The sequence below is a fragment of the Papaver somniferum genome, chromosome 8 (assembly GCF_003573695.1).
Source record: "Papaver somniferum cultivar HN1 chromosome 8, ASM357369v1, whole genome shotgun sequence".
Classification (NCBI taxonomy): Eukaryota; Viridiplantae; Streptophyta; class Magnoliopsida; order Ranunculales; family Papaveraceae; genus Papaver; species Papaver somniferum.
The window spans coordinates 11,619,596-11,633,036 of NC_039365.1; the positions used below are offsets into that span (position 1 = coordinate 11,619,596).

Genomic DNA, 13,441 nt, shown 5'->3' on the forward strand with positions numbered 1-13,441 from the left:
TAATAAAAAAAAGGAAGAAAAAAAAACACCCAAATCAACTAATTGAACACACTTAATAGGCTAACCCCTAAACAATTATTGAATTAATTATGCGAACATGATTAGATTGATAAAAAAGGCCTAGCATCTTCTAACCAAAATATAAACCCTAACTACTATTACTAAGTGAAATATTTGGAAATAGAAAAAGGGGAAATGAAATGAAATCATATTATTGAGGTTATATGATTCAATATCAATGATTAAGATTCATAGAAAGCAAGAGGACAGAGATCCATCTTTCTCCTATCGTTTTAGGCTTCAAAAGAAAAGGAAAAGGGGAAAAATACTCGTCTTTTAAGAACTCCAAAACAATTTGACGAGTTTAAAATTTAAACAAGATTTATAGTCCCCAAACAATTATGCTAATTGAAACGTCTGCCCCAAATATTTATATTGTTTCTATGAATACCCCCTAGTATCAAACTAGCTTTTGCTGCCCCTGGGCCTTGCTGCCCTAAACTGGGCCTTTCCCTGATTCCCCTATGGGGCCGGCCCTGATGGACCACTCCCAACTTGTATCGGTCGATAGTTGCATATATACTTGCAGTGTAACTCCTTTTCCGGGGGGCAGAGAAGACTAGCTCCTATCAAGCATATGGCGCACTTCAAGTGAAATCACCTTTTTTGTTAACATGCATGGTTGGCCGCGGAGACGAGCTACACAACAAGCTGTACATGATTAAGAAAGAGATTTTCCTGTAATTAGTTTTTATAAATTGTCAGATGATGGCAGTCTGAAGTCTTGGGCGGCAAAATGATACCCTTTTTAAGTAAGATTTATTCAGATATTCAATCAACGGATATTTGTTTTATGCAGCTTACAGTAAAGCAGCCATGACGTTTCTCATTACGTGCAATCAATGCGATTACTACATAATTTCCTAGCACGTGTTTAACAGAGTTGAGATCTTCCTGTTAAACTATTCGAGGAAATGGTGGGAAATTTCAAGTGGAAAAGATATATCTAGAAGATTTCATGGGGCTTTCATCGAAGAATAAGGCTGGCCTGGCGGGCCAAGTTCTTTTTCTTTTCTTTGCAAACACAAACCCATCGAGAAAAACGTGCTAAACCCAAAAAACCAAAGGCAAAAACAAGGGAATGACAATGATATTTTTCTACTACTGCGGTGCGCCACCATGGGCGTCAAATTTGAATGGAATTTCTCATAAACTGCCACATGATGACAGTTTGAATCCTCACCACCTTAGTAGATTTCCCAGTGAGTGTGCGAGGAAAAAATCTGCTCTACCTTTTGCTACGGAAACAACTGTGTTCTGGGCCTTCGGAAATCTTACCTGCTTCTAACTCAGCCCAGTTACAGGAGCATGCATACATGATATTATCATGTTGTGTTGTGTTGTGTTGTGTTTCTCTATAGCAATGGAAGTACAATGCTTGTGAATGAGCACAGTATGACGCCATACCGAAGAAACGGTAGGATGTGATTCAGAGCTCAAACTTGTGCATTTTTTTGTCGAAAAATGCCAAGGTTTTAGAGAAAGTTGTTCTATTCTTTTCGTTCCGGTGGCGGCTTCCCCGATAGTGCAAGACAAGTTGAGCAGTTAAAGGATAAGCTAAGAGCACTTCCAAGAGCCTCTCCAGATATAAAAAATGAAGTTGATTTAACCTTCGGAGACAGCAATTACAAGATACTAGTGCAGTACTATCATTTATGAAAATCCAAGAGGCAAGAAGGTCTGGATTGGAAAATCCAATCCTAGTGAAAGTGGAAAAACAGCCCAGACATAATTTTTTTGTTAACAAAGTTTGCTGCACAGACAAACTACACGAGTCAAGCTGTACATAAATAAGTAAAAGACTTTCTGCAGCACCTGCAACCTGAGAACTTCCAGAGCAATCCTGTTTTTCTGAGTAAAACATTTACAATTGTTAACAATTAAAGCTGCCATAAAAGACACAAGTGAAGAAACCATAGTCATATAATTATGTTGAAACTTGATAGAGATTCGGATTTTCGCTGTTACCTCAGCAATTACAAGGTCTCACCAATAAAGTAAAACAAAAAAAAAACTAGAGATTTTTTAACTCATCTGCAGAGAGAGTGTTTACTAACAAACAGCTAACAGGATCACTTGGTGCAAATTCTGTTGCACGCATCTTGTGAAAAAACTCCAATGCCTTGTCAGTTTCCTTTCCCACGAGAAAACCTTTGATAATGGTATCATATGCTCTAGCATCTCGTAAACAACCCTTATCTTCCATTTCGATGATTAATTTGTTAGCCTCGAGTAACATCTTGCTACGAAAGAGGCCATTAATCATTATGGTATATGTTACCACATCAGGCACTAATCCCTTTTTCGGAAATTGAATAAACAATTTACTCGCATCTTCCAACTTGCCAGCCTGGAACAAACCTCGAATAAGAATATTGTATATTGGAACATTAGCTAATATACCAGTATCCTCCATGGATTCAAATTGTTCAATTGCTTTCTCAATGTATCCATTCTTGCAGTATCCGTCCAACATTGTACCGTATGTGACAATATTTGGAGATACACCCAAAGTTTGCATCTCATTAAACAAATTATTCGCAGTCTTCATTCTTCCATCCCGGTATAGTCCTGCTAATAATATACTGTAAGTAACTGTTGTGGGTTTCAATCCGTTTTGTTTCATTTTCTTGAATAACTTCATAGCTTCATCCAACATACGACGCTTGCAATACCCATCAATTAATACGTTGCAACTAATAACATCCGGTTGAAGGTCTCTATCCAACATGGAGTCGAACAGTTTCACCGCTTCTTGCAACCGACCTGTCAAACATAGACCGTCAATCATTGAGCTATAAGTAAATAGATCAGGTTTTATATTTAACTTGTCCATGAGTTCAAATAACCTCCAGGCATCTTCCATCATCCCATCTTTACAATGTGAATCTATTAATATACTAAAGGTAATTGTATTGGGTGAAACCCCTCGATCCATCATTTCATCAAAATATCTTCTTGCTTCTTCCCATTGATCATGCCGGCAAAGACCGTCAATCATACAGCTATACGTAATTACGTTGGCAGAGATTCCTCTACAAACCATCTCGTCAAAGAATCTCTTTGCCTCATTCAACCGGCCTGAATTGCAAAGTCCATTGATCAAAGAGCTGTAAACGATTACACTGGGTACAACATTTGAATCTCTAAGCATTTTGGAGAAATGAACCAAAGCTTGATCAACTAAACCTCCTTTACAAAGAGTATCTATAATCACAGAGTACGAAACAACATCAGGTGTGCAATTCCATTTCAGCATCTTGTTTTGTAGCTGAAGAGCAGGGCCCACTTTACCAGTTCTACAGAGCCCAGATATAAGAGTATTGAATGTAAACGCATTAGGTTGAATACCTGTGTGAGTCATTTTATCAAACACCTTAAAAGCCAGCTCAATCCCGTCATTGATACACAACCCTTTAATCAGTGTACTCAGAGTGATAACATTAGGATGATACCCTCTCTTGATACTCTGTCCAAAAAAACAGAACCCATGATTCGCTTGGCCTAGTTTACAACAGCAATTGATCAAAATGTTAAAGGTACAAATATTGGGTTGTACCCCAACCAAATTCATCTTCTTATACAACATAATCACATCAGAATAACATTTGATCTTCGAAAGTGAACTCAATACATGACAGAATGTATCATTCGATGGCACTGGCTTTTCTGAAATGAGTTGATCAAAGTATCGCAATCCATCCTCACGTTTCTGAATCCTTCCTGACTTGCACTCATCCCTCACAGCTTGCTCAAGTGGTGATATTCTATTACCTCCAGAACCATGATAACTGGAGAATACTCTTGTTCTTGTGCGCAGCAGCAACATTTTTTTATGCCCCAAATTCATCCTTCCCTTTTTTTTTTTCTTCTACTGTATCAAAACATATTATGATCCATTTCGCAACACTAAGTTCAGTCTTCAGGTGCAGAGATGCTCCACTTGACAGGGACACTAAGTTCAGATGGACCTTTCGTTATGACACAACTAAGCCCACTTGTGTTAAGCTGCACAATAAAACCAAACCATTCAAATGTAATTCAAAACACGAACATATTACCTATTAGAAGTAGATAGGAAGAGACAAGTACCTGGTGCTACCTATTCATCAAGTCACATATGTCAGATGGATTTCCTTGCTGCTCGTCTCTTCGAATAAAATCAACATACAGTTTTTTAAGGAGGAAGGATTTCAGATCATAGGTTAAAAACTCCTTCACTTGGGGACAATTGAAAATGGTTAATTTCCGAAGAGAAGTCCATCCTCGTAAATCTGGCAGAAACTTAACAACTGGGCAGTTCAACAAAAGCGATGCTTCAAAAGAACCGATATGGACGTCGTCAATTACTCGAAATCCTTGAAGCTGATTGCAGTCTTTGATTTCAAGAGCTTGAAGATTACAGTTATGTTGAAGTATGCTTACTGGGAAAAATATAAGCTCCTCTATATTTTGTAAAGTAAGCTTCGTGACAGAAGTTTGGCTTCTCCCAATTGATATTACTAACTTGAGATTCATCTTCTCCAAGTGCAACATTTTCAAACAAGGAAACCAAGGGATTCTGGACAACCTGTTGCAGCCGTGGATAACCAGATTTTGAAGACGGCGATATGAATGGCGCAGCTCTTCTAGAAGGAACATATTAGTAAGACTGAATTTAATCAAGGAAGGAAATCCACCAATATTAAAACTCTTCAAAGACATTCCTGAAAGATAAAGAGACCTGAGATGTGGGAGCTTCCCAATACCTGCTGGAAGTTGTTTCATTCCTTTGCAATTCATGAGTGTCAACTCTACCAAGCTTGGAAGACAAATCCACGAGGGACGGTTCAACCCCATGAAGTTACGAACATGCAGTCTTCTCAAACAAGGGGGAGGTTGGAGAGCTTCAAATACTTGGAAAATCTGGTCAGACCTCATGCCCACCCTTTCTTCTTCCTTTTTACCCCAGTGTAGACCCAATTCGATTAGATTCCGTTTTCCTTTCAAATTTGCTCTTGCAGCATCTATTGGGTGTTTCACATTCTGAAGATCTCGAACGCCTACAAGAGAGCTTAGGTTGCCTAGCTCTTCAATACCATCACTATGTTCAGGTTCATTTTCTGGCACCAAATAAATCAACTCTTGAAGGCATTCTAGTTTTCCTATGCCAGATATTATCGCCTTTCTCTGCTTGTAATAAAATCTTCTTAGTTTTGTCCAATTCTTTACATCTTTGGGAAGCACACAAAGGTGAAGATACACCAACTCAAGATTGTTAAGGTTTGAACAAGACTCGGGTAATACTTTGATATCGGTACCATCTAAGTTAAGGGACCTTAACTGAGTTAATGCTCCAAAATCTTCAGGCAGTGCTTTCAATAATGGGCAGTTTTCGAAATTAAATATCTTCAAATTAGCAAGATCTGCCACATACTCTGGCAGTGCTTTTAGGTTTTTGCAGGTATTGACATCTAATGTTTCTAAATTGGAGAGAGTGGTGACAGAAACAGGTAATTCTTCAATGGGGTTGAATGAGATATTTAGAAATCTAAGAGATTTCAGACCAGAGATGGATTCAGGAATGACCTTTAATTCGCAATGGTTGAGATCCAATGTTTGCAAATTACTAAGACTAGTGACAGAATCAGGTAGTTCTTCCATATCTGTGAAACAATCTTCAAGATGCCTTAGTTTCTTTAAAGACTGAATGTTTGTAAGAAGAACGTGAACACTGTCCGTGTCATTCAAAACCAACGTCTCCATATTATAAAGCTTACTGATGGACTGATCGTAAACAACTTGTTGGTTAAACTTCAACATAGAAATCACTAACAAGCTGGTTAGGACAAGATTAGGAAATTGATGTAATCCTAAGGGAATTGGAAGTCATCTAGTTCTAAGAAAAGGAAAGACATGTAATAAGGTAATAGGACTAGGAAAAGGAATTCATAGTTCTATATATATATGATCACCAAAGTTGTGGTTGATCATATGAGCAAGATTAGAGCTTGTGTTTAGTTTTGAGAGATTTTCTAAACATCAATAAAGAGAGTTGTCTTTATATAAGCTAAGTTTCATCTTGCAGTTGCCATTAATTGGTATCAGAGCTTGTTTCTGAGCCATGGAAAACGAAACCACCATTGTGGGTGCAAAACAGTTCACGCCACCATCAATACAAGTTCCAATCCTCGACGCCACAAACTACACAGTATGGGCCATGAGAATGAAGGTACTGATGAAAATCTACAAGGTGTGGGAAACAATTGATCCTGGTACATTGGACCCAGACAAAAACAATGTTGTCATTGGATTACTCTTTCAAGCAATACCAGAATGTCTTGTTCTACAAATTGGTGAACAGGAAACTTCAAAGAAAATTTGGGATGCAATAAAGGCACCTAATCTCGGAGCTGATCGAGTTAAAGAAGCCCGTCTGCAAACCTTAATGTCTGAATTCGAAAGAATGAAGATGAAAGACACTGATACTATTGATAGCTTTGCAGGAAAGCTATCAGAGATAGCCTCAAAAGCTGCGTCACTTGGACAATCCATTGATGAAGATAAACTAGTAAAGAAGTTTCTCAATAGTTTACCAAGATCCAAGTATATTCATATCATAGCTTCTCTCGAACAAGTCTTAGATTTAAAGAAGACTAGCTATGAAGATATAATTGGAAGATTGAAAGCATATGAAGAGAGAATCCTTGATGAAGAAAACAATGGAGAAACTCAAGGAAAACTCTTGTACACAAACTCTTACCAACAAAACTCTGCGACAAGAGGAAGAGGTCGTGGAAGAGGTGGTAGAGTAAACAGAGGCCGAGGAAGGGGAGGAAGGTTTAACTCACAAGATAGAACAACAAGTCAGAATGATCAAAACCAACGGAAATAAAAGAAGGATAGATCAAACATTATTTGTTACATATGTGATAAACCAGGACACTTCTCCTCTGTATGCCCTGAAAGAATACAAAAGATGGAAGAAGAAAATAAGAATGAAACAAGGGAAGAAGATATAGCTCTTTTCATGCACGAAGTTGTATTCTTAAACGAAGGGAAACTAATACCAAAGAACTACGAATCAAAGGATGGTGAAGAAGGAATCTGGTATTTAGATAATGGAGCCAGCAATCACATGACTCGTAAGAGACACTACTTTTCTGAACTCAATGAGAAAATCAAAGGACAAGTGAAGTTTGGGGATGGATCTTCTGTAGAAATTGAAGAGAAAGGATCAATTCTATTTCAGAGCAAGACCGGAGAACAGAAGCTTGTCACAAACATCTACTTCATCCCAATCTTACAAACAAACATTCTATGTTTAGGACAAGCTACATAAGTTGGATGTGATGTTAGAATGCGACAAGATTATCTAACAGTTCATGACCCAAGTGGAAGACTTTTAGTTAGAGTCTCACGCTCACAAAATAGACTCTACAAGATAAGTCTCATGATTGGAAGGCCATTGTGTCTGAATATGAGACTGGAAGATCAGACATGGAAGTGGCACGCAAGGTTAGGAAACATAAGTTTCAGAACCTTAAAAACTATGTCTCAGAATAAGATGGTTCGAGGGATACAAAACGGAGTGGTGGAGAGGAGAAAAATGACTCTAATGGAGATGACAAGAAGTTCTTTAAAGGCTATACAGGTACCTAATTATCTATGGGGAGAAGTTGTACGACACTCCACATACCTAATAAACAGGATACCTACGAAAGCTCTGAAAGACATGAATCCATATGAAAGTTTGCGAAAGAGAAAACCAAACATAGATCATTTAAGAGTGTTTGGTTGCAAAGCATACGCAAAAGTTGATTCTGCAACTCTTAAGAAACTGGATGATCGATCTCAGACTCTTGTGCATCTAGGAATTGAGCCTGGATCCAAAGCTTACAGATTATTCAATCCTACAACGAAAAGAGTAATAGTGAGTCGAGATGTGGTATTCGACGAAAAAAATAAACTGGAACTGGAAAGAAACTAATGATGGACCAAGTAGGGATCCAGGAATGTTTCACATGAGATGGGGTCAAGTAATTGATGAAGGCGAAGGACCTATAATCATCAATACCAATGGAAACAATGATGTTAATCAAGAAGAGAATAATGAAAACACTGAGAATAACGAAGAAGTAGAAGAAGAAGAAGAAGAAGAAGAAGAGGAGATCGATGAAATAACTCAACCCATTCCACTGCGAAAATCAACAAGACAGATACAAAAGCCACAGTATCTGGAGGATTATGTTCTTCAAGCTGCAGAAGAATGTGAGATTATGTTACTTTCTGTTAATGATGAACCAAGGAATTTTCAGGAAGCAAAGGTCTCGACTAAATGGACACAAGCATGTAGAGAAGAGATTAATTCAATCAACAGAAACAAGACTTGGTTTCTAGTTGATAAGCCAGGTGGGGTAAAAGTGATTGGCCTCAAGTGGATCTTCAAGGTTAAAAGAAATGATGATGGAACTATTAACAAATATAAGGCAAGACTTGTAGTTAAGGGATACGTTCAAGAGTCATGCATAGACTTTGATGAAGTTTTCGCACCAGTTGCTAGACTAGAGACAATTCGTCTCTTAATAGCAGAAGTTGCATCAAACTCTTGGGAAATACATCATTTAGACGTAAAGACAGCATTCTTGCATGGCGAACTAAGTGAAGATGTGTATGTTGAACAACCAGAAGGTTTCGAAATAAAGGGACAAGAACATAGAGTTTACAAGTTGACAAAAGCTCTATATGGTCTAAGACAAGCCCCTCGATCCTGGAATACAAAGTTAGATCAAATCTTAAAGGTAATGAGATTCATAAAGTGTTCTAAAGAAACTTCTGTATATAGAAGAGAAGAAAAGGGAACGCTTCTTGTGATTGCAGTCTATGTAGATGATCTATTTTTGACTGGCAAATCCCTTAAGGTGATCAATGAGTTCAAGAGAGAAATGTCATCAAAGTTTGAGATGTCAGACCTCGGAAACTCACTTATTACCTTGGCATAGAAGTCCATCAAGGAGTAGATGGGATTCATATTAAACAAGAAGCTTATGCAAGGAGAATTTTGAAAGAAGCAGGACTTGAAACTTGTAATCCAACTAAGATACCAATGGAGTTTGGACTTACAGTTTCAAAGGCACAAGAAGAAGCAGAGATTGATTCAACGAGTTATAGAAGAAATGTTGGATTCCTAAGATACTTATTACACACAAGACCAGATTTGGCTTTCTCTGTGGGAGTAGCAAGCCGTTATATGCAGAGTCCACGCAAGTCTCATGGTGATGTAATAAAGCAGATATTAAGATATCTAAGAGGAACAATCAGCTGTGGATTGAAGTATGGTCGAGGAGGATCAAAAGGAATTGTTGGGTATAGTGACAACAGTCATAATATTGACCAAGATGATGGAAAAGGTACAACTGGTCATATATTTTATCTAGGTGAAGCACCTATTACATGGTGTTCACAGAATCAAGACATTGTAGCCCTCTCATCTTGTGAAGCTGAGTTTATGGCTGCAACAGAAGCAGCTAAACAATCAATATGGCTTCAAGAACTGTTGGGTGAAATCAAAGGAAGAGAACCTAAAAAAGTTCTCATCAAGATTGATAATAAGTCTGCAATTGCACTCACTAAAAATCCAGTGTTTCATGGGAAGACGAAACACATTCACAAAAGGTATCATTTCATACGAGAATGCATTGAGAAGGAGGTCATTAACGTTGAACACATACCAGGAACTGAGCAGAAAGCAGATATATTGACAAAGGCATTAGCTCGGATCAAGTTTGAAGAAATGAGACAATTGATTGGAGTACAACATATGTCACGGGTAAGGTTGAAGCTTAACGGGGAGAATGTTGGTTAAACTTCAACATAGAAGTCACTAACAAGCTGGTTAGGACAAGATTAGGAAATTGATGTAATCCTAAGGGAACTAGAAGTCATCTAGTTCTAAGAAAAGGAAAGACATGTAATAAGGTAATAGGACTAGGAAAAGGAATTCATATTTCTATATATATATGATCACCAAAGTTGTGGTTGATCATATGAGCAAGATTAAAGGTTGTGTTTAGTTTTGAGAGATTTTCTAAACATCAATAAAGAGAGTTGTCTTTATATAAGCTAAGTTTCATCTTGCAGTTGCCATTACAACTTCACTAAGATCAAGAGAGGTAAGACGAAGGTACCTTAAGTGCTTTAGCTTAACACTGAAAGAAAGCACCTTCAGGATTTCATAACTTGGTGAAAGACCCACATGCAAGACACGTAGTTGATTATTTTCTGAAAACAGAGAAGGATCCAGGTTTGAACCTTCATGGATAAAAAGTGTCCGCAACTTCTTCGCGTTCCTTAAGCTTTTCAAAAATGTTGCTGATATGTCTTCATCAAAACCTATCCTTAACCGGCGAACTTCAGAAACATCTGTAAAATCATTTACCTTGAGAGATACCAATTCATTTCCACCAAGAACATGTTTTGCAAGATCATGCACAAGATCGTGCATCTTGCAGGTCTTTATGTCTCCTAAGTCATCCTTCTTGAAATTCTGGAAAAAGGAGCCCTGCGCCAGACCTTGGAAACAATCACGTCCAAAGTCTTCAGTCGATCTTTGTTTTTTAAATCAGATGGTTTAAGAAATCCTTCTGCCATCCACAGTTGAACCAAAGTTTCTTTATTAATCTTCCAATTCTTAGGAAAGATTGAGCAATAGGAGAAACATTGTTTCAAATGAGATGGCAAGTAATTATAACTCAATTTTAACACTGGTAGGATTTTTCTTTTGCTTTCTGGAGTATTCCAGATATCATCATCTCTAATTGATATCCAATCACTTTCTTTATTTTTTAAGCGCATTAGACTTCCAAGAAATTTAGCTGCAAGTGGTAAACCGCAACATTTTTTTGCTATTTGTTTTCCTATGTCTGACATTTTTAAAGCATCTAATGCTCCACCAGGAGAAAAGGCTTTTTGCTTGATAATAGACCAACATGCATCATCTTGCAAATGATTCAAACGGTAAGGAGGAATACTCCCCCTAACAATAGATGCAACTTGGTCATTACGTGTAGTGATTAATATACTACTGCATGTAGCACCAACGAGCAACACAGACATGAGGCTCTCCCATTGCTGTGAATCTTCGTTCCATAAATCATCTAGTACTAATAAATATTTCTTCTCAGTTAACTTTTCTCGAACTTTATTTACTAATACATGGAAATTTGAAAGCTTATTGAATCTAGTACCAGTAACGGACTCCATAATGTTTACGAGGAGGATTTCAATATCAAAAACTTCTGAGATGGACCCATATTGTTAGCTCAAACACTTTCTTTACCAACTTGTCTTTGTAAACGAGTTGTGCAAGTGGTCTTCCCCAGCCCCCTCATACCCACTATGGAGATTATAGAAATGTTTTCAGGATACTGATTAGGATTGGGAAAAGATGATGATGTTGTGGTATCGGTTGTTAATAGTTTTATTATTTGGTATTCATCATTCTCTCTTCCTACAATTTCTGACTCGTTCACATGGGATGTGTATTGTCGGTCCAGATGTTCAGTACTTTCACCATCTGGAATTGGTGTAGTAATTGCCAACTCAAACCTATCCATATCTTTGGTGATTTGATCTAATCTTTTGTTAATATCTTTGATTTTTTTAGCCATCTTCAGACGAAATGCAAGTGGAGGGTTTGAAGATGAAGGGAAACTGATTACCTTCTGCTTCGGGCTATCTTCTCTATCACAGCGACGCATATCCTCATAGGAGAACTCATCAATCACGTCGTCAGCATCATAAGCAATATCCTTGATCCTTCTCAACCAGAGTCTTACAACTTCTTCCTTCTCTTGCCTCCTTTCCGCGTCGGCAATCACAGTGAGAATCATTTCCGAGGTACTTTGAAGCTTCTTCAAGTCATCTTTGACATCCCAAGCCAAAGCAATGTCTTCGGAGACAACACCCACCAGCTTTTTTAGGAATCCTGTTGCACCGCTCATAAGAATCTCTGCCATGGTTACAAGGTGATATGAAAGACGAAAATACGATTGAATTAGAAAGAATAAAAGTAGAACGTAGGAAGCAACTCCAGTATAACTCTCAAATAGAGTAGTTGTTGGTGTAAGGTAGAGGTTAAAATTTTGCTGTGAGTTTTTCTCTAGATCTCTGCATCTTACAACTGATTTTCTTTTCTTTATACTAAAGAAAAAAGCTCTTCTTTTAAAACTGGATCTCGAGGAAAATGTTTACCCGACCATTCCACATGGTACCTTACTAGGTTCATTATATAAAGAGCATGCGTACGAGAAGACAAAACAATTTGGTACACCCCAAGTAAACTTACTTGGCGTGCACATAACACTCCTAGCTAGCGGCCTGATGACCAGATTACTGATCGGAAAGTACACAGAGCAACTTTGAACAAAATAAAATGTCTCTTTATTCGTTGATACAGAATATAGCTTTATCAATACTACTTCCATATGTAGCTTAACTCGATCATCTAGTTAGGCCCGTCCATAGTCTCATTTAGTGGTAATCGTCTCTCGTTTAGAATCTTGATTCCCATGTACCTACATTATAGTAAAATATCAGTGTAGTAATATTATAATATGTCTGTTATTACAGCTTTAATGAGCTGTCTTTTTGTCACACGTGGATGGTCAGTGTTTGGTCAAGCTTTACTTTGTGACTATTCGTCTTGTATTTAATGCCCTGTACATATATCTTTACAACTCAATGAATTACAGTTTTGTTTTCTTATTCTGCTCTACTATGGTATCAGATACAGAACGATTCTTTCTCGCTTCTTTCTGCTAAATCAAATCTTGTTTTTCCTGATCTTCTTCTTCATCTTCATTCTTACAAAATCTTATATTCAGTTCCTCAATTTCAATTAAATCTTTAATATCTCAATTTCATATGTATTCTTTCACAGATCTATTTTCCTCTTCTTGCTTTCTTGATCTTCTTGTTCAAATCATCTTGAATATCGAGTTCTTTGTAAACCTAATGGAAAATCCAACCTCCTAATCAATTTCTAAAGTTCCCATTAATCAATTGACTAGTACTGTTCAATTGAAACTCAAAGATGATAACTTTCTTATCTAGAAAGCTTTGATGCTTCCTGTTATTCGTAAATTCAAGGTTCTAAAGTTTCTTGATGGTTCTCATGAGTGTCTTGTTCAATTCACAACTCGTACAAACGCAAACAATGGAGTTAAGAATCCATTATATGCATATTGGATGGATGAAGACGCCACTATAATGATGTGGATCAATTCAACAATTTCTGACAGTGTAATTTCCTATTTTGCTTCTACTACCTCTTCTTACGAACTTTGGAAAGGTATATCTGATCATTTTGCTCGTAGTTCTTCTACTCATACTATACAATTAC

General features: G+C 37.4%; 3 protein-coding genes across 3 annotated transcripts; all 3 read right to left on the reverse strand.

Moving 5' to 3' along the window:
* Positions 1 to 1,550: 1,550 nt before the first annotated feature.
* Positions 1,551 to 3,889, reverse strand: LOC113305079 (pentatricopeptide repeat-containing protein At1g63330-like). The gene is made up of 3 exons (XM_026554188.1): positions 2,122 to 3,889; positions 1,876 to 1,946; positions 1,551 to 1,670 (listed from the first exon to the last, which is right to left on the reverse strand). The coding sequence occupies exons 1-3, from the start codon at positions 3,887 to 3,889 to the stop codon at positions 1,551 to 1,553; spliced, it is 1,959 nt and encodes a 652-aa protein (XP_026409973.1).
* An 86-nt stretch (positions 3,890 to 3,975) lies between these two features.
* LOC113305080 (leucine-rich repeat-containing protein 1-like) lies at positions 3,976 to 5,805 on the reverse strand. The gene is made up of 3 exons (XM_026554189.1): positions 4,784 to 5,805; positions 4,568 to 4,688; positions 3,976 to 4,068 (listed from the first exon to the last, which is right to left on the reverse strand). Exons 1-3 carry the CDS (start codon positions 5,803 to 5,805, stop codon positions 3,976 to 3,978), a joined length of 1,236 nt encoding a protein of 411 aa, XP_026409974.1.
* A 5,555-nt stretch (positions 5,806 to 11,360) lies between these two features.
* On the reverse strand, positions 11,361 to 12,056 carry LOC113305081 (putative disease resistance protein RGA3). The gene has a single exon (XM_026554190.1). It carries the CDS (start codon positions 12,054 to 12,056, stop codon positions 11,361 to 11,363), a length of 696 nt encoding a protein of 231 aa, XP_026409975.1.
* Positions 12,057 to 13,441: the final 1,385 nt, after the last annotated feature.